Genomic DNA, 22,415 nt, shown 5'->3' with positions numbered 1-22,415 from the left:
GAAAAACTTAAAATGGCATTCAGAATTTGATGACAGAAATCAGAAGTAGCCAAAATAATCACATCTCAGGTGACCTGCTAAAATTTTAGTTCCAAAGAAAGAGTAAATTGGAAGTTTCAGCTTGGTAGCAAGCTGCTGTCGCTGCACTAAATGAAAAGATTTTGAGCTGGACAGTGACTCTAAATTTAAGAATATTCTGACGATGTTGGCAAGACTGGAAACAGGATATGCTTGAAGCAGGACATTAAGCCAGAGGCTGCTTCGGCCGTCAAGATTGACATATGGGCCTCAGGAGAGTTGAAGAAAGGATGACGTGGAAACTCCTGGGTGGGGAGAATTGAGAGGGCTTAGGGTCCATCTGAATGTAGGAGGCACAGGAGGGGAAGGAGTTCAAGTGATAGCATAAGGCTTTCCAGATGGTTTTAGGAGCAGCTGAAAGGAACAACTTGACAAAAATGTCCTACTTTTAGACCAACAATGAAATAGGTTCTAACCTCCAGCAAAGCCTTCAGAAGCCACTAGCTTATCCTTCTGAAAGAAATCTATTCTACCTAGGTTCTTGAGAAAAGAGCCCTCATTTAACATTAACTCTGACTTTAACTTGGGTAAAATATAGTTTTATCATAGGAATTTTTCCGTGGAAAACATAATCTTTTTAGTAACTGTTGTACCCATCCCACTGTCCCCACCTTTTAACTTAAGGGAGTGACTTGGGTTTTTATTTTTCAATCTGAAAACTTGGGATAACAACACCTTCCTCAAAGAGCTGCTTAAGCTTCTGGAAAACAATGAAATATGAACCACACACACACAGCTAGAAGAAGGAAGGTTATTAAGGTTTCTGTACTAATCAAATATGATGTTAGTGGATAAGAAGGAGGTCGGTGGGTAGACGTTACAGGGACACAGATTTCCCCCCAGGGTAAAGAGAAACCTTCTGGGATCCAGAATTTTCAGAAGCTGAAATGGGTCACCTGGAAAGAGAGCAAGCTGCCAGGCACTGGGGGTGTTCCAGCCAAGTGAAGTAGTAGAAAAGATACTTTTCATCAAGCCATGGCACACGTGGTAGATGATGGCTGCATCTTCACGGGTTTGCCTCACCAAGGTTACATTACTTATTTGTCTCTCCATCTCTTCTAGTAAGGGGACCATAGCGTAAATTCAGTGGACAGGAATGTTGATAATTAACCATTAATTGTAATGGATTAACATTTATTAAATGTTCGTCATAGGCTGGGCCCATATGTGCTTTATAAATGTTCTCATGCTTCATCTGCAGATAAATGCTGTGAAGCCAGGTTTATGACTGATTTGAAATAGGCTCAGAAAGGTAAAACACCAGCCCATGACTTCCTGGCTAATAAGTGAGGCAGCCAGGACAGAAACACATGTTTTCTTGTCTCTGTGTTGATATTTATTGAGGAAAAGGAGGAGGAAGAGACGCGACGAGAGGACAAAGTGGAGAGAGGAGCAAAACATTCACAAATATTAGCCAACCACCTTAAATATCGTCAGCCACAAATCACTCGTGACACATGCCAGAAGTGAAAAACACAATGTAGAGAAGTACTTTTCATACTCACCCTTTTCCAGAGAACTACCCCCATCTACTTAGACAATGACTGGATAGCCCCAGTGGACTGGGATGTAGTCTGAAGAAAATTTCTTATTTTATATCACAATGTGGCCGTTTAAAAAATATAAAGCATGCCTCTGTATTTTAGAAAAAATGAACGCATAATACAATACATGTCATATTTATCATGTACCTTTGTGTATCCCCTGGGATTGTTACTTTTTTCTCCACCCCACTCCAGTTTTAGAATTATCACCAGATGAAGTATATGCTCATTAGTCTAGATGTGGATAAAGTAGCCAATAAGCTAAATGAAATCATAACCCCTATAATTCTATCAACAAATTAGGATTCGAGGTTTACAAAACAACCATCATTCATGCATAAAAATCTCTCAAGATATTGGTATGTCCACCTATTTCATCTTCATTGGCAGAGCTCTAAATCTCCAGGGATTTTTGGTCTAGCCACAATATTAGTAGTTCCAGTGCTGCTAAAACAAACTCCCTTTGGGGTAATACATCCAACATTCTCAGGAAAGTTGTGTTCTTTCCCAGAGTCCTTCAATGCTCATAAACTCCAGCTCATTATTGTGTTGAGAGTCTGAAGACATTCTCTGTCCATTGCCCCTGCACCTGTTATCTTGTTGGCCTTAACCAAACAGCCCAAGTCCTAACAGCAGCTGAAATAACAGACGGGCAGGAGAACTTGAGATTTTTTGACATCATCCTTTTGTTTATGAAATCCCCCCCAACGCTGGAATCTGACAGGAATTCTCTTCATTATCATTTTGTGTTTTTTCCCATGGTACTTTTTTGTTATTAAAAAATTATTATTAAAAATAATTGATGCAGAGGTAGATGAAAGACAGGAATAACATCTTCATTTGAAAATTGTCAAAAAGGACATATGGAGGGGGATGTGGTCATGTGGAATTGACATAAACATATATTTGCCTTGGAGGATAATTGGCAGTAGCCGTGTTCATTTGGTGGTGTGTTTGTGAGGAAGCCCAAGCAGGTACTAGGAGGTCTTTAGGTCAGAGGAGAGATGCAGTCTAGGCAAGTTGGAAATCTGGCAGGAAGCAGTCCTTGGAATTGCGATTCCCAGGACATGACCCGACTTTGCAAGGGGTGAGGTTATTAAAACAGACCTAAAATAGGGATAAGATAGGCAGAATATAGGATATCACTTAATAGCATATGATTGTAACCAAGTTGCTTTACCTTCCTATGCATCAGATTCACCATCTGTAAAATCAACATGTAAATACTAGCAGCCATGTAGGGATGTTTTGTTTCTCAAATAAGAAATTCATGAAAAATGTTTAGCCTAAGGCCCTATATTCTATTAATGGATGCTGCTATTATTATTATTATTTTGTCGAGAGTGAAAGAAATAGGGAGAAGCAAGTGGCAGGGAGGCAGAGAGCCACTGTACACACAACATCAGAAAAGGGTTTGCTCACGTGTAATAGAGTTTCTGCTCAGGTCTTAAAATGAGGAAACATGATCAGATAATGCCCTAAGAATCTGATGTGGTGCTTTCCCACCTCTGTGCTTTTGTTTATATTTATTTTTCCTGGATGGCTTCCTCACAAACGTCTTCATTTTTAGTCATTTGCCATCTGATACTTTTCCAACAGGGTTGCTGTATAGGTTAAATTAAAGAAAAAAACAACACCTAGTAAGTACATAGTTATCAGTCAATTGATGCTGGTTATTACTGTACATTTTAGTGTAGTCCATTATACTTAGCTAACTGATGTAGCCATAGTGGACAATAGAAAGTATTGGATAACTAAATGTGCATTTGATTTCAAAAATGAGCAAGACTGATAGAACCTACTCCAGGGGATCAATTTTCCATTCTCTCTTTGTCTGCCCAGCATTGTAATTGTATAATTATGTCTTCTTTGTATTTTCCAGGGATCTAAATCTTGGCAGTGTGTACCAGTATTGTGTCATAACTATTTCAGGAACTGAAGAGAGTGAGCTGTCACCTGCTGTCACATACATCCATGGAAGTGGGTACTGTGGCGATGGCATTATACAAAAGTAAGTAGATCTAATTAAAGAAAGAAGAGGAGGGATGCTGGTTAGGTCAAGAGATGGTTAGGGTGCTGAACAGAAGAGCTTATGACATGTTCTTCAGTGCATGAGCTGTGAGCTACTAGTGGTCCCCAGCAGTCTCTGGATTGGTCTCCAAACAATTTGCTGAACTCAGAAGAAAAGCAATGACTCTTTTTGAACACGTACATTTTGCGACTATGTAATACAATATATGATTTAGACAGAACTACCCTTATGTACCTACTACCATTTGCTCTTGCTCTCAGTTGCTTTATGTGTGCTACAAGAATTCCATTAGATTTTTCCCTCACAGTCACAGCGTACATTCAGTTAACAGGACACAGTTCATCTAGGTTAAAACACTTTTACGTTCTTTGCTGATTACCATTCACATTTATGAAAACTGCATATTTATCTGTTATCTCTATTGTATCATATTATACAACAATTTACAAAATGGGTCAAAGGCTTATAAAAACAGTGAAGTATTTTAACTCACTACGATGTTTAAACCATAAATAATAAACAGTACTCTGGAGTGAATATTGAATGTGAATATGAGTACACTGAGGCAAATGAAGCATCATTTGTGGGTCCAATCAGTAAGTGTGGATTTTATCAGATTATCAATCCATTCATCTTCTTGTTCTCAAGACAAGATGCTATGCAACTGGCAAACAGGGGTGAGGAGCCACCAAGACTTTTGCATTGTTTAAAACTCAATAAATAAACTTTTAAGTGCTTTTCCTCCAGAATAAGAAAAAAAGTTTTCTAGTACAAAATAGAGAGTTTTGTCTCTAGAGGTGGAAAAGAGACCAATAATCATTCAAAATTAAATCTCTTATTGCTAAAATTATGTTCCTCATTGCTAAAGTGTTTATTTGCAAGTCACACTATTGCTAAGAGACTTTTTAAACTATTGACAGATTTAATGATAAACATTACATGTGGAGAAGGCAAAACAAGCTATTGGCAAAATTCCTTCATTAAATAGCACTGTTGGGTGTCACATAATATCTGTGCAATATGGAATTGCAATTACTATTTCTATAAGGGGAGGGGTGGTATGAAAAAAGAATTTGCTTCACAGTTGGATTAAACCACTGATGTGTAGAACATGAATCAACTCGTAGGAATAGTACATATATGAAAGAGACACATTAGATGACTCTTTCTTTCTGTTCATCACTAACACTAAGCTAGAGGGGAAGAACAATTTAATTTGTTTCTGATGATTTTGTGGTATGGAATGTAAACTGGAAACCTCTGCTTTAGGATGAAAGGACCAGCTAGGAATACAGCAAGGATGATGCAGTAATGCAAGTGAAAAGAGCTGGCATATAAATACTCATCCACATAGACACCAGTTATTTGCCAGCAGTGTTCTTTCTGAACATGATTTAACATTAAAGGCAATAGAAATATTGCAAACATGATCAGATGATTGGTAAATTATATCTTTTAAACTTGCTTTGTAACAAGATAGTAGCATGTACAAGATTCTGTTCCTCTTTGCTCCCCACTCCACAACTAAAGTTTGCCAACTGTTAATGGAAAGATACTAACTCAAGTTTTTAAAATAAGAAATGGCATTAAAATTACTTGCACCGATAAGGCAAGTAATTATTTGCATAATCTCAAGTGACTTTCTGAAGCAGGAACATATATGTATATTATATATATATTTCCGGATCATATATTTATTTCTTAAATGTCCTACACCTAAAATTTTATATCTGAATTGTCAAAATGTTTAAGATTGAAGAGATTAGTGTAAGGTTTTATAAGTGTTTCATTATGGTGCAAATCAGCTGATTGCCAAGAATTTGACTCCTCAAGCACAGAATAGAAAGCTCCTCACTTGTTTGAGCTATTTAACATACAATGCTGTGTGTATTTAAGATCCACATTCATATGAAGCAACAGAACAAGAAGATACAGTTTCCAATGCAGTAAAATTGGGGAAAGGGAAACTTCTCACTGTTCTCTCCCACATTAATACATCAAATTCCAGCTTTTGATAAAGTTGCTGTCTGATGGAACATTGAACAACTAAACAGAGGACTCTCCATGGAGAAAGTACCCCATCATTTGTGGGTCCAAGATTGAACTTCATATCTAGACTATCCAGAAAACATTTGCAGTCACTGGTGATAACTCATAATTGTGATTTGGGAATTTCTAATTTAGCCCAATTTTTTTTTTAAGTCACCAGATTTGGAGCCTCATCTACAGCTCATCTCAGCTCATGGTGGAAACAGATATAGGTGAATTGGTTAAACACTGCAAATGATATCATTCTTGCTGATCTAAAACTATTAGTATCATAATTATTATTAATTTTAAATAGCATACTTAATACAGTTTTTTTTAGTATTTTTACCTAGAATTAGTATCTTTCATAAACATCAAACACATGTTCAGTTACCTGTAGATATCAAATATTTGTTGATATACTTTGTAGAAAACTAAATTTAGCTTATGGATGTTTCCCTAAGTAGGGGTTGGGGGGTAGGGGGGAAGGAAAACTTTGGGGAAAAGAAGGGATATCATCTTAGCTAGTAGGATTTTTCGTGGAATGATGCAAGTTAATTTGCTCTGTCTGTAAAAGAATTTACGAAGAAATATGGATAGACTCAGCACTCAGTGAGGCCCTTAATGGATGAGTGCTGTCTTAAATGATCCATAGCAACAGGTTCTACGTTTCATAGATCGGGTAAAGGTGAAGGCAATGGATGAACGTTTTGATAATGACAATAATATTTATACACACTTCTTGAGTCTCTACTGTGCATGAAGCACTGTGCTACATTATTATCTCCTTGAGTTCTCCCACCCAACAGCCATGTGAGATAGGTCTTATTATAATACTTTACAGATAAACAATGAATGCACAAAGAGATTACAGAGGTTTTCTCAAGCTTCCACATCTGGTAAGATGTAGAACCAATACATGAACAGAGGGCCCAGATTCTCATCTGGATTCCCCATTGCATTGTTGTGTGATGTGACAACTCTGCAAAACTAACAAGTAAAGGAGTGGCTGCATGCTGTCTGTTATATCCTAGGCACTGTGCCAGAAACTGGGGTGCTAGGATGATGAAGACTCTGTCACTTCCTTTGGCAAATTACAGCCTCTTATAAGGGGCTCTCAAGTAACAGGCAAAGGCAGTCAGTTTGACAAGTGCTGTGATAGATGGAGCAAGATGTCTGTGGACACAGAGAAAGACGGCCACCCGCTCCAGCCCCAGAGGTCAAATAAGGTTTCGCAGAACTTCTTTATCTAATGATAGATCTGTCATGCCTAGAAGATATTTGTAGTGACCCGAATATTTTGTTTAAACCAGTAGAAGACTGTTTGGGTGGCGATGGAAGGGATGTGAAAGTAAGCTTTGTGGCTTAGGGAACCAGCCCAGGTATTTTTTTTTTTTAAGTCTTTTCCAAAACAACCTATGCATTATCTTAGAAGCACAAGGTCATCGGCAATTTCCAGCAAGCAAGATCCACTGCTAGACAATGCTGAGACCAGCTAGAAATACAAACTTCTTCTTTGCTCATAGGTGTGCAGACAGGAGAGGACTTGGGTGGCTCCTTGGAGATCAATTCAATGCCCTAGCCATCTTAAGGATTGATAGCAAGGCATTATCCTGCTACTCTGACACCTCTTAAAAGCAACAAACATTGCCCAGTGTTAATTGCCTGGGTGAAAGGAAAAGTCCAAGGCCTCTTCCATGCTGTGACAGGTCCCAGCTGGTCTCTGGGGAGGGAGGGACAGCTGTCACACACTCTGCAGAGATCTCCCAAGGCAAAGTGGGAATGGGGACTGTGATTCCTTGAGCATCTTCTATGTGTCACCCACTGTGCCAACCACTTTAAGCTACTCAGAGGCATAGGACTAATTATCTCCATTTTAGCACATGAGAAAACTGAAGTTCAGCATCCACAGGAGCACTGTTCAATGGATTTTTCTGCAATGATGGAAATGTGTTCTATGCTGTCCATTACAGTAGCCACTAGCTACATGTGGTTCCTGAATACTTGAAATGTGGCTACTATGACTGAGGACTGGAATTTTAATTATAATTCATTTCAATTAATTTAAATGTAAATCATCACAGAAATATCAGATCAAGAGGTCAAGTGACTTTGTCAAGATTATACAGTTAGTTTGAGACATGGGGTTCTAAACCCATGTGTTTTGTTTTTTAAAGAATGACCGTTTTCCAGAAAGCAATAACCCATCCAGACTTTCAGGTTTTGCTCCTCCTTCTCATCACCTAAGCCCAATTCAAAGATCATTGCTCATTTTCTGCCCATCCCAACCCTTTGCAAAATCATCCTTAGGTGGTGGAAATAATTCCAACAAAAACAAAGGGGGTATTAGTATTTCATAACAGTGTAGTCTCGCAGCCCTTGGAGTTCTTGACACCAACAAATGACACACACACCCGATGGAGAAAGCAAAACTTTCCAATGGAAGGATGACTAAACTTGAATGCATGAATGAAAAAAAAAAAGTTACCTTTAAGTATATTGGGGGAATAAGAAGGATATCAAGGCAGGGAGTGGTGAAGGAACAGAATCTCTACATTTTCCTTCAAATATGCTTTTTTTAAGATCAGAGACAAGGAAATGTCCATGAGACTTCCTAGACACTGTGGGAGCAAGACCGTTTATTTGTTCATTAGTTCTTCCATGTCTTACTCCCATCTGACTTGTTAACTGACTTGAGATCTCAGAGAATGAGTTGGAATCAGGACTTCTACTTTGTCATCAGAAACACAAAGCAAGGCAAATGTGAAAGTATCTTATAAATCCATACCTTTTAGAAATCTCATTTTGAAGATGAAGAAACAGAGACTCAGACAGAGAAAGGGATTTGTGCAAGGTCTCACTGAAGGTTCATGGCCCAGGGAGGGACTTTTCCATGTCCAGCCATGGTTTTAAGACTAAATTGGCAAATTTCTCTTCCATATCTGCTCTGCAGAGACCAAGGTGAACAATGCGACGACATGAATAAGATCAATGGTGATGGCTGCTCCCTTTTCTGCCAACAAGAAGTCTCCTTCAATTGTATTGGTACGTCTTTTTCATTTCTTGTGGCCTTCATGAAGAAATGAATGGTGCAGAATGGTTGGTCAATTATAATGCCAACAATAGTTATGACTAAATGATGATTCACTCCTTTGTATTACACCTGTTTATTGAGTGCCTCCTACGTGCCAGACACTGTTTTCAATATCAGGAAATACAGCAGTGAAAAAACAAACAAACAAAGCAATCCCTCAAGAGCTTAAGCTCTCATAGATGATGCCAATGACGGGTAACTTCTTTTGATCAAGCTTTACCTTACAAACATCCCTGATTTTCTTCACACTAACTGTCCAGGATGGGTATTACTGGAGATGTTTTAAGGCTTTTATTCCTACTTCAGAGATAAGAAAAAATCAAACGCCAGAAAAATTTCAAAAGTTGTCCAGAGTTATACAGGTCAAAAGTGATTAAAGACAGAATCAGGACTTGAACCTGATTTTGTCTGATTCTCAAGCACGTGCTCAACTCATTTTGCTTTGCAACCTCCAGCCATGATCCAGGAACCACCAGGGTCCCCTCTGCAGACTCAGAACCTTGGGCAGTCTCTCTGATCTGAGGAAGGAGGAATAGCAGACCAGCCTGTGTTTAGAAAGCAAATGTCCTTTTCCCACCTTCACCGAGTCATTTGGGAAATTTGTTTTCCTCTGCCTTCTCTTGGAGTCTGGCTGATCTTGTTGTTTCAGCCCCACTTGGGAGGCCCTGGTCAGCCCCGGGCTGGTAAACAGACAGGGGTTTGGGGGGGGCAGGGGTGGAATTTTGAGCTGGCCCAGATGAGATCATACTTCCTTTAAGATGCAAATCGATACCTGAAGATCAAAGGTCCCCCAGCTAATCCCCTGGGCTGGAGGTGAAAACTAATCACAATTCATTTGCAAGTACAAAAGACAGAGGTGCTCTATCTGAAGAGAGAAGGGCCAGTTACAAGAGAATGAAAACCTTCGTGGGAAGATTTCTCACTGACAGGCAATTTTCTAGGACGAAAGAGGAAAAGATAGCATTGCATCCTCGCATCTGCAGTGCATTACAGGGGTGCATTTAGACATTCTTTCTCCCAGTAGATTGTGAGCTCCGTGACGGTGAAGACCATATACCACGTGTCTCTTATTCAATTCTCAACACACATTTGTTGAGCACCTACTATTTTCTTGGCACCCAGTAGGGGTTGAGCAACACAATAGAAGTGCTCTGTAAATATTTATGGTTGGAAGATAGGTAGATGCCCCAGGAGAAAAGACATGGGAGTTTCTAGGCAGGGCCTTGGGTTTTAAATTGCCAAAAAATTTTCTCTCCTCTGTTGATTTGAATATGGTCCGGTCCCTAGTAAAAGCTTGATATTAGCCTAGTGGTGTGGTGGAAAGAACTTTGGATTAAAATTAGGAAAACCAGGTTCTAGTACCAACTGTGCTGAGAACTTACATAAAGCTGGCCAAGTGGCTTCCCTAGTCTTGGCCTCAGTTTACCTACTGTAAATTTTTAAATGATTGGGTTAAGTGGTCCTAACTCTTAACTTAAGAGCCTTACCTGCACTTCTCTTGTGTGATTTTTTGAGGTGGGTGACTGAATTCCTTCTAATTGTGAACTCTACCTGAGCCAAACTCTTACCTTTGTCGTCATCCTTATGGCAACCAACACTAGTCCCAGACCATGCTGAAAAATATCTGCCTGTTTGACTTGCACTAATGTGGCATGTAATTTATGTGCTTCTGGAAAGAAAGTAGGATGGGGTGAAGGTAGGATATGGTACCCTGAAAGAGATGCTTGAGCCTTGACATTCATCTGCTGTGTTGATTTAGAGCTATGCAATGATCAGGAAAAATAAGGACATCTCTAATAGGTAGAAGCTCCTCATCCATGGAAGGGGTCTGCAAACTATGGTCCATAGGCCATAGCCAGCCTGTCCCCTGTAATTGTAAATAAAGATTTATTGGAACACAGTCACACTCATTTGCATATTGACTATGGCTGCTTTCATGCTACAATGAGAGTTCAGTGATGACAGCAGAGATTCTATGACCCAAAGAAACTAAAATATTTATTATCTGGTATTTTACCTGTGAAGTTTATCAACCCTTGTTCCATGAATTTGGGATATTTTATATGCTTGTTTACTGGAGCCAGGTGCAGAGAGTAGGTGAAAATTATAATGTGGTTCACCATTTCTTATTAACAAAAAACTGAATTTTAAACATACAGTGTAGCTGGGAGTGGTGGCGGGCACCCATAATCCCAGCTACTCTGGAGGCTGAAGCAGGAGAATCACTTGAACCCAGGAGACGGAGGTTGCAGTGAGCCGAGATCATGCCATTGCATTCCAGCCTGGGTGACAGAACGAGACCCTGTCTCAAAATAAAATAAAAAAGATGAGGGAGTTTCCAAGAGGATGAGACTGATATCCTCCTAGATTCATTTTATAGACTGTTGTTCTCTACCAGATTCTGTGTTCTGCTGCTGATGGTGATATTTGCTTAATACTTCTTATATACCAAGCACATTTATAAACTCTTATTCTCGTAACAACTCTTTTACTGAACTGCTCTTTCAAAAGGGAAATTGAGGTATGGGGTGATGATCTAAGGATACACAGTTAAATGGTGGAGCTGGAATTTAAACCCAGAGAGCCTGACTCCAGAGCTCACTATGGTAAGCTACCTGCAGAAAAAAAGATAGCTCCTGGTCTTGCAGGCTTTCAGGGTGAATGAAAAAAAAATATTGCAAAACAAGTCGTATCACAAATTAATGGAATGGAATACAAAACCATCAGTGTTGTGGACAGTGTCTAGGGAAGGCTCTCTGTTACCCCTGTATGTTGAATGGAATTTGTATTACAGGAAAGCCTTCAGCTACGCCCTTCACTGGCCACTTAAAATCTCATTATAGACACTCACAGAGATACAGGCATTCCAGAGATCCCAGCTCCCAGGGACTACATTCCAAGGACAAATCGTGTAGCTGAAGTCTAGAAAACTATCTTCCTCCGAAAGGAACAGCTGAAAAATAGACAGTGAATCTTTACTCCCAGCAGACCAATCTTTAATGAGTCAGAGAAGACAGACAAGTGTGGGAGGCTGTGCTGAGGTTGACATTGTTCCCATGATTGCATTTGTTAAGACAGTGGTCAAGATAACAGTCAGGAGATCAGGCATACCATGACTTAGATGTGTAACTTTGGCTAAGCCTCAGTGTTCTCATGTAGAAAATGGTAAAAGGCCCTAGAACCCAACAGTGGAAGATATTTACCAATATTTTTGGATACTTTCTATCAGAATTTCCTTCTTAGACTTAGGAGATAATTATTCTAATAAGGAAGAGCCCAACGCTTAGTATAGAAGTTGATTATCCAAGCATCTCCTTCTCCCCGTCTTCTGGGTAGCTTGAGTGTGGGTATATACAACCTAGGCTTTCCCTCTGCCCTCCAGTCAGACACACCAACCCAAGACTTTGAATTGGAAGCTAGTAGTGATTAGACTTAGGGATACTGTAGACACCATTTTGCTGAGGATGGTGGGAGTAGCCACATCCATACCAGTCTCCTAAGTACCAGGGAAGGTATCTAGCATCAAAGCTGAGATAGCTATGCACAGCACCAGCTCTGGATCCCCTCACTAAACTAGTTCTGGGACCTAATCTTGGGCTTGGAATTGAGCTTCAGAGCATGCAAGCCTGGCTCTCCAGAGAGTGTTCCATACGTAACCAATATTCTTTGAACAAATTTTGCTTGTTTGTTTTGCTTAAGTTATCCAAAGTTGGTTTTTGTTGACTGTCACTCAGAATCTTGACTGAAAATTATTGCCATAAGATAATGTGAGATTTAACCCCATTTCTAGCAAGTTGGATGTGCTTGATGCACAGATGCACATAGCTATTACTTTTCTCTATGTGTGTTTGTGTGGAATGTTGCGGGCACAGGATACCAGCAACAACCACCATTTATGGATACCCACTAGGTGATAGGTTCTTCATACGCATCTTTGTTTTCTGTGAACTACGGGTGGTCTCTTGTTTCCATATGTGAGATCTGAGGTCTCTTATGACATCTTAACTTGCACCAGGTCACACAGCACACAAAGGTGTGATCCTCTCTCCAGTCTGAGTAGAGAACCTGGCTTTTTCTACTCTGCCACTCTGCCTCTCCATTTGAATGACTTTCTTCCTTCCACTGTTTTTTCTTTGTTCTTCTTTTCTCTTCACCCCTTCCTCTTCCCCCTTTTTCCTCTCCTCCTCCTCTTCTTCCTTCACTCCTTCTTCTGCCTCTTATTCTTCTCCTTTTTCTCCTTCTCTTCCTCCACCTCTTCTACCTTCTTGTCCTTCTCCTGCTTCCATTTAGAAGGGCTGATGTTTTCTCTGGCTTAGTAACACCAGCGTTAGGGTGGGTGACAGATTTATGGTGACATTCCCATTCACTTTTCAGAAGCCCACACATCCGGAAATATTCCCAAAGTGCCAGTGTGTTATTATGCAACACCCTGGGGACTTCCCGTTCTCAATTTCCCACCCCTGGTGCCCTCATCCCCTAGCACATAATAAGTTGCTTGTTAAAATGAACACCACCCACATGACCTCTCAGGCAAGGCAGGCTTCATCCCTTTGCAATGTGGAAGTTATCTTGTCTTTTTTTCCCCTCTTTTAAAAATATAACATACACCAGGCCTGAGGTTTCAGTGAAAAAATGTGGTATCAGTAAAATGATAACTCTCCCCAACAGGCACTGGCTGTAGGCATTGTTCACAGCATTGGGAATTCTGTCTCTAAAGCATTGAGTCATAAACTACAGACAGGCTGCTGATAAAAGCTGAAGGAGGCGGGGTAATAGTCAAATTAGTCAGACAAAATGTGAAGGGTCCCCAAAAGGGGTTATACTGTGTAATATATCTTTAGCTGGTGCTGGAAATGTGTTACCTTCTGAGATGGAATCTAGTGCATTACAGGAGATGCAGCTGTGGAGAAGCCCTCATGCTCTGTTTTGACTTTCCACCCTGTATTCTTCAGCATAGTTGGGTCCAGTTCCCAGTTTAGATCTAGAGGCCTCCTGGCTGCAGCTTAGCACCTCAGAGCCTCGGTTTCTTCTTTTGTGAAATTAGGGAGACTGGACTGAGGACTCTAAAGCTTCTTCCCTCATCTGATACTGAGGAATCTCCGATTTGTCAAACAGCTATTTAAAGGCCTTAGGTTTCAAATCCTGCTTGACGCTGATATATAGTTAAGAAAACAAAGCGAAAGGGACCCCCACGTCGTCTTTCCCAGACGTGGAGGCATTCCCTGTGTGTCTCGTTTTCTCCCTCCCTCCCCACTCCTCTTCTCTCCCCTACTCCTGCCATTAGCATCACTCTGTGATCCCTGACACAGCATCCCCAGCCCTGTCCTAGAGCCAGGGCCAGTAACTCAATTAGCAACCCCCAGCCCCAGCTCCCTCCCCTCCCCTGTGAGGGACATCGAGGAGAGGAGAAGAATCGGTCTGCCTCCCCACCAGTTGCTGGGAGGAGCAGGGGTTCACCGAGCCTTGTGGCCCCTCTGTCAGGCTGCTTTGGCCTGCTCTGAGCCAAGGCGAGAAAGGAAAACAAGAAGATGAATCGCCACGTCTTCTTGGTGGAGGTTCCGATGAGACTTTAGAACAACAGTGACTGAAAAGGAAAACAGCATCTGCTGGAGGAGAGGGGGAAGAATGGGCTCTGCTGGGAGTTGCATTTATTATTATTTTTCTTTCTAACAACGTGAAATCATAATAGATGATCCACCTCTCACCTTAAAAAAATTAAAATTAAGAAAACAAAATAAAACTTCTCCAGACTGCATGTATTCAATCAGACCTCCCTCCGTGGAAAAAGTAGTAACTTTCCCCAGAACACATTTTTGAAATAAAGCTTCCCTTGGCTTGAAGGCAGGCCTATGAAAGAGGAAAAAGAAAGAGGAATATAGGTGGGGGTCATGGTGGTAGTGATTAAGGTGACGACGAGGGTGATAATATCTCAGCTAGGTTGGTGGCATTCTTAACACTGGAGTAATGACATAGGGTATCATTGTTAAGAACACGGATTCTGGGTGGAAAGCCTGTCCTTGACACTTAGCTTGTGTCGCAGTTTTCTCAATCATAAAATGGGTTAGTAAGTTCCTACTTCTTAGAATTATTGCAAGGAAAAACAAGTTTATTTTTGTAAAGCATATAAAATGGTGACACCTGCCTGACAAGTGTTATAGATGTGTTTGCTACTGATGCTATTATTGTCATAATTAATATTTTATTTTTTATTTTTTGAGACAGAATCTCACTCTGTCACCCAGCTGGGGTGCAGCAGCATGATCTGGACTCACTGCAACCTCCGCCTCCCAGGTTCAAGTGATTCTCCTACCTCAGCCTCCTGAGTAGCTGGGATTACAGGCGCGTGCCACCACACCCAGCTACTTTTTGTAGAGACAGAGTTTCACCATGTTGGACAGGCTAGTCTCAAACTCCTGACCTCAGGTGATCTGCCTGCCTTGGCCTCCCAAAGTGCTGGGATTACAGGCGTGAGCCACCGCGCCTGACCGAATAATATGATTAATTCAGAAGTTGTATCCATCTTCCCAGAAACCCTATGAGATAAATAATGTTATCCCTGTTTTGTAGAGGAAAAAACTGTGGTTCAGAGAGATTTAGTAACTTGCCTACAGTTATACAGAGACATAGCAGACGTGAGATTCACAGCATCTAGGCAGAGTCTACACATTTTAACCATGAAGTTATTCCATTTATTAGATACCCAGCTGTGCCAGTTTTTCTGCGAAGAACTCTTTGTAAAAATGATTTCATTCACCCTCCCAGCAACTCTGTAGAGTCAAAATAATTGCACCATTTTGCTGGTCAGGAAATTGAGGCGTTGAGAGGTTAAGTGAATATCCAAAGTCATATAGCCAGGTAGGTCAGAGAAGGAGACTTCAGAGTTTGTCTGTCTGCCCTAAAGCCTATGTCCAACTCCAGACTAACTCTTGAAATAGCCAGAGAGTGTTTCTCTTTTCCACTATTTCTGTTTGGTGCCATTGAATCACAGCAGGAAACAAAAGTGAATGCACATGTCCTTGTGCCATTTTCATGAGTCATGAAACAACAATTTTCAGTTATTATCACCCTATAAATGTTCCATGGCATAAAGCTCATACCCCCAATGGAGGGTCATTCTGTATTTTACGCTGTATTTTTATTTTTAACAGATCACCCTCCATTGACAGTAGCCAAATCGTTTTTTTTTTTTTTTTTTTTTTAGCATAGAATGTGTTTGGCACTTAATAAAGTTGTCATAGCAATGTTGGAGACAGAGGAGCTTGAGTTCAAATGTCTATTGGTTGCAATTACTACATGGGTCTTTTTAGGCATCTCTCAATACCTCTGAGTCTCGGTTTCCTCTTCTGAAAAATGGACGTAATTATAACACCTATAGTTTTGTTAAGAAAAAGAATGACATAACATCTATAGAGTGTTTAGCACAATGCACAGCAGTTAGTGGACAATCAAGGATGTCAGTTAACGCCACCTCTTCTTCCCCTTCCTCATTGCCTATCTCAATTGTGACTGATGCAAAGGCGGCCAACCCATCATCAGCAAAAATGGTCCTGAACCAAATCCTGATGCTAAATTACAGTGGTGCCATTTGCAAAATGATCAAACCTCCTAGTTCTCAGTTTCCCCACTGTAAAATAATGAGGGAATTTGATGAGCTCCCAGGGAGCTTTCAGCTCCGATTTTTAGGATTTAAATCCCAGGTTGTTATTGTTTTAAAACTGGTACATTTTAAAAGAAATCAGGGCTTGGGGAAGAGAAAGGAATTCCTTTCACCCAAAGGGTCAAAGGGGGTCACTGAGGGGACAAAAGAGCAGGAAAAGGAGGCGATGGGGCGGAAGGCTGACGTGCGGGCAGCACCAAAGATCTGAAGTACTCAACAGGGAGGTCTGATGGATGCATTCAAACACCCTTGAGTCAGCACCGGTTAGGATCAAGCTTGCCATCCTGCCTCAGACCAAGGCTTACCACCTCCTTTGGAAACCCGGGAGGCCTACCCCACAGAGAGGCAGGGCTGGAATGAAAAGAAACAGAACGGCCTCTGACGCCAGAAGGGAGGAATTCTAGCCCGCAGCCCAGGTCAGCTTCCTGACTCTCAGGAAGGGGTCAGGCTCAGGGAACCGACTTGGTGCTTGCTTGAATGTGAGGAATCGAGACCGAACTTTGATGTGTGCCTTTGAAAAGCAGCCAGAGTCCAAGGCAGGTGAATCTGGGTAGCCAAGAACAAGGACTTCATTGTGATATTTAAAGTGACCAGAAATTCATCTGTACATACATGTGCCTTGATGTACATCTGTGCAGTTATGACTGAGGTGGCCTGGGAGAGGGTAGAGGCCTCTAGACTGGGTATCAGGGCCTTTTCTTAGCTCCTGGCTCTCAGTTGTTTCTTGGAGTCCATGTTGGGTTGGAAAAGACATTTAATATTCATGAGCTGTGATCTCTACTTGAAGGGAGTGCCCTGAGGGAAATTGAAATATTAAGCAAGTGAGGGATATAGACCTAATTGTAGCCTCCTTTTCTTTTTGGACAGAAAAGTAATGTGCCTAAAATAAAATGATGGATGGGCAGTAAGGATTGTGTGAAAACCTCACTGCTAGAGCCTGCAGGAAAAAATCGGCTGCTTGCCCCAACATGTGCAGTCAGACCCAGGCAGAAGATTCCGCAAATTGGCTGCTGGATGATGTCATTCATTCATTTAGTTCATATTTTTTGATGCCTGCTGTATGCCAGGCACTGTGCTTGTTTCAAAGAAAACAGCAGTGAAAAAGGAAGGCCAGGGAGGTTAGGAAAATGATACAAATAATTATTTAAGTGTCATTGTGGAAAATGGCACTAAATGGAAATACTTGGAAGCATATAACCAAAGGGCCTCCTTTACATTGAGGGGGTCAAGGAGATCTCCTTGAAGATTTGACATTTAAGCTGAGACTTGAGGGTTGAGTAGGATGTGGACTCATTAGGGAGATATGGAACAGGTAACTGAGCAAGGATTGCAAGAAGTTAAGACTATTCAATTCCCAAGGCAGAGAAGAACTTTTGAAGAGGGAAAAGGAAGTCAGCATGGCTGGACTGTAGTGAACAAAGGAGGGATGAGGCTGAAGTCTAGCAGGCTCTGATTTCTCAGGCCCTTGAGGACTATGGTGAAGCTGCTATTTACGGCATGAAGGAAGGAGAAGTTGACTCAAGTGTATACCTTCTATACTCTCTACCAAGCCCTGCCCTGGGCATAATAGCCATGTGCATGCTTGCACAGACCAGGTGTCAGTAAACCACCACCCATGGCCAACCCAACCTGCTGCCTGTTTTCATAGACAAAGTTTTACCGAAACACAACTATGCTCCTTTGTTTACATATTTGCCACTACAAAGGTGGAGTTGAGTCATTCCAACAGAAATCTTGTATGGACCACAAAGCCAAAATATTTACCATCTGGTCCTTTACTGAAAAGTTGTTGACTGCTGGCAGAGGTGGATGAGTACACAGTTGGCCTGTCATATCCTCGGATCCTACATCCTCAGATTCAACCAATCTCAGATACAAAATATTTGAAACTAACTGACTAAATAAATAACACTACGACAATTTAAAAACAGCGCAAATAGAAAAACAATAAAGTATTTCCAATGTATTAAGTTTTATGAGTAATCGAGAGCTGATTTAAAGTACATGGTAGGGTGTGCATAGGTCATATGCAAATACTAAGGGACTTTATATAAGGGTCTTGAATATCTTCAGATTTTTGTATCCAAGGGGGTCCAGAGACCAATGCTTCGAAGATACCTAGAGATGACTGTGTAAGTGGGTAAAAGTATAGCCAGTTGGGCAGAATAAGCCAGATGAGAGAGAGAGCGCAAGGAGTTACACAATCATTTCATCCATCTCCCTCCTGAGCCTATACCAGCATAGCTATAATTTCACTGACTCCTCATGTATTTTACTTCCACATCTGTGTCCCTTACCCTTAAGGGAAGAAGCCTTGCCATCTACCCTCGTGTCCCAACATCCAGCTCGAGCCAATCATTGAGACACTGAAGCAAATGACACTCTGAGGCTAAAAAGGGTGGCCAGAGGAACCCAAACAGATGAGGAGGGATGACCTTCCAAATGGTTTAGGCAGCATCCAGGATCCTCCCCTGACCAGTAGAAGGGACTGTGTTGATATTTATGGAGAACCTGCTGCAGTAGCTCATTTCAAACCCACAGCACCCCTGGCTACCAGGTATTGTTAACACCACATTCCAGGTGACACAACAGAGCCCCCAAATGTTTAAGTGACTTTTGAGAATGTGGCCTCCATTCAATAAATATTTACTGAGCTGGGAAACCACCCACCAGACAAGCAAATCTTCCTGAGTGCTGCATCTTATGCCAGGCCAACTGCCTCACACCCCACTTAACCATCCTCTTGATTTTCCCAAGGCTACGGGAAGGTAGGGGCCATTATCCCCCACTTTACATGAGGAGAAGTTGAGGCTCAAGAAGATGAAATGGCTTATTCAAAGCGGGTGCTTATTAAGTGACAGAGTTGAGATTTGAACCAAGATCTGCCCAACTTCAAAACTAAAGTCACCAGATGACCTCCTCCAAAATATGAAACCTTTAGAACAAGAAGGAGCCAGTGAGAAATATACAGTCATCCCTCAGTATCCTTGGGTGATTTCTGCCAGGACCTCTGTGAACACCAAAATCTGTGGCTGCTCAATTCCCTGATATAAAATGGAGTGGTATTTGCATGTAACCTACGCACACCTTCCTGTATACTTCAAATCATCTCTAGATTACTTCTAATACCTAATACAATGTAAATGCTACATAAATAGTTGTTATACTGTAATGTTTAGGGAATAAGGACAAGAAAAAATGTCTATACATGTTTAGTACAGATAGAATTTTATTTTGAATCTCTTGAATTCACAGATGGAGAACCCATGAATATGGAGGGCTAACTGCATAGACTGCATATATTTCCACCCTTTTTCCATCTCACCATCTCAGACAAAAGTCATAATAGTAAACATAACTCAAATTATTAATTTAATTAAATTAATTGGATAAAATTCACTCAAGCTTTTTCTCTATTAATTCCACTGGTTAATCACATTAATGCTATGAGGTAGTTTTAACATTATACAGGCATTATAAGTAAGGAAATGGAGGCGCAGAGATGTTACGTTCCCAGTAAGGGATTCTAGCCCTGGAAGTCTCTGGCTCTTAAGCCCTCAGGCTTAACTACTAATTTATGCTACATCTCCATCATTAAGGTTATCTAATAAAGTGTGTACTCTCAAGAGCTGAACAGCCTAGCAGCAAACAGATAATGAGAAGGGGAAACAATGCAGGAAGCTAAAGAAATCTTCACATAACAAAAGGATCCCAGGGTCTTTTTAAGAAACACTGTCTGAAGTGTTTGTTTACAGATCATTAAACACTTAACAGAGGAAGAAACTAAAAACCACTGACTTTCTCTAAGCCAATACTGATTAAGTACCAAAGAGATGTTAACATAAAGCAAATAAGAAATTATAATAATTATTAAAGGACTGAGTTTTTTTCATTTTATCTTACTGGACAGAAAGATAAAATAGCCCAGGTCCAGTGCCTGCCACTCTGCCCTCAAGCACACGGTTGCTTTTCTCTCTCCTCCAGGCAGCAGCCATGGTGGTCCTGCAATCAGCCTAAAATGCATGTGACCAGGCTCACACTGGTTATTGTCTATATTAAGCACCTGCTGCATACAAAGTTCTGTGCAATGCAGGGTTAAGCAGCAGAAACCTTTGTTAGAGGGCTGCAGAAGACAGTGGTCATTAAAGATATGAAGGGATTGGCATTAGAGGCCCCCTGGGAGCAGTGGAAAGCCTCTGGTGTGGGGGTTGGTGAGCCTGGGAAAGATTTCTGGACAGTGGGACTCAGATAAGACCAGGTTTGACACTCTGCCACTATAAAGATCCAGACAGAGGGTTTTTCTCTATACAGTGAGTGCAGCAGTCCTAAAGGAAACTACTCCGGGGAAGTCACAGGGGGTGAGTGGGCAGTTCTCATCCCATAGCAAGCAGTAGTTTCTGGGCAGAGGCATAACATGATGAGAGCAGTATTTTAAAAAAGATCAACCTCCCTGAATGGGATGCTCTTCAAGGGCCAACAAAATACTCTTGGCAAACTGACCCAAAGAGAAATCAGGGTGATTTTAGCTTTCAACAGCAGTCAGAAACCCAACCCAAATTATCCATAAGTTTAAATTTAACTATCAGCCGCCGTTGGCAGGACTCTGAAAGGTCCTGGCTGGAGTTGGTTCCTCAGTTTAGGAGTCCAAAACCACATGTATAGCTTGAGTTCAGCCTCATTACCAAGGAAGGGTCTCCACAAGAGTCTGAAATCCCTTTTCCATTTGTCCGTGTGCATTTTGCCAAGAGAACTTCTAAAGGGACAGGGAGGGAGGAAAAGCTGATTGACCAGCCCCGAAGCACAAGGACCACTTGTCTGCCTCAGGCTTCATGCCCCAAATACCTTTTTCCACCTGAGAAGTAGGAGTGATATTCCTGACTTCATATGATTGTTATGATATATTGTTTTATTAACTTATAAACTTATTCATTCATCCCATAGGCTTTTATTTATTGAGCACCTCTTATGTGCCAGGGTCATGCTAGACACCAAGGATGCCTGTGTTTGTGACAGTTCCTGTCTTCAAGACAGTGATCAACAAATATTGATTATTATGGCTAACAAAAATAATAATCTAGTTCTTACTCACAAGTAGAGAGTGACCTGTCCCCGGAAGAGATTGAGCAGAAATTTGAGAATCATTCTTTAGGGAAGTCATGCATGAGATTCTATTAAATAGCATGTTCAAACAGACATATTTCAGTATTTTTCTCTTTTGTCTTATCTGGCTCTTTCTTGAAATTCAGAACTCCTGGTACCTGTGAAGTGTTAGCCTCTTCTGTTTTTCTTAACTTTTCTGACCATCCCTCCACAGACCTTCTTTCACCTACTCTTTAAGTATCAGCAGTCTCCAATGTTCCATAATAGGCACACTTCTCATTCTCCATTCTCTCCTTGTATGACTCCAAAATCTCTATCTTTAGTCTGGGCCCTTTTTTTTTTTTTTGACCCGTGAACTTGTATATCTAATTGCTCTACTTTGACGCCCCAAGGGAACTCACATTCGACACATCTTACACAAAGCTTGCCATCTTTCTTTCCAGACCTGCTGCAAGTGTTTTTCCTAATCTCAACTGGTGGCGCCAGTAGCCAACCAGACATTTAAACAGAAGCTTGGGAAACATCCATAACTCTTCCCTCTCTGCCATTTCCCACATCCAAATAATTGCCATTCTTCCCATTTTACTTTGAAAACGTTATCTTGTCTGCGTCCAAATCAGTCTCTCTCACCCCATGATCATTACTCTACCTGAGGCCCTCTTCAGCTCCTGATTAGGCTTTTATAAGAGAACGCTTGTAAAATGAACATGTTGCTTGTTCATTTTTTTGCTTGCCCCAATCTACCTGCCCATAGGTGAGAGCAAGCTTCCTAAAGTGCAGACACCTTTTGTTGCTCTCCAATTGAGAGTGTCAGATGGCTCCATGTTGCCCTTGAGATAAATTTAAATTCCTTACTGTGTCATTTAAGACCTTGTGTGATCT

The 22,415-nt window shown here is 41.1% G+C and overlaps 1 protein-coding gene across 1 annotated transcript in view; it reads left to right on the top strand.

Annotated features, from left to right (window-relative positions):
* PAPPA (pappalysin 1) overlaps window positions 1-22,415 on the top strand; it is a 248,195-nt gene that overhangs the window by 108,550 nt on the left and 117,230 nt on the right. The window contains exons 8-9 of the mRNA XM_016961539.4: window positions 3,505-3,633; window positions 8,636-8,727. Of these exons, the coding sequence (XP_016817028.3) occupies window positions 3,505-3,633; window positions 8,636-8,727 (221 nt within the window). The remainder of the gene's footprint in view (window positions 1-3,504; window positions 3,634-8,635; window positions 8,728-22,415) is intronic.

This window comes from Pan troglodytes, chromosome 11 (assembly GCF_028858775.2).
Source record: "Pan troglodytes isolate AG18354 chromosome 11, NHGRI_mPanTro3-v2.0_pri, whole genome shotgun sequence".
NCBI lineage: Eukaryota > Metazoa > Chordata > Mammalia > Primates > Hominidae > Pan > Pan troglodytes.
Note: the sequence above shows the minus strand (reverse complement) of the source record. Positions and strands in the feature narration are given on the sequence as shown.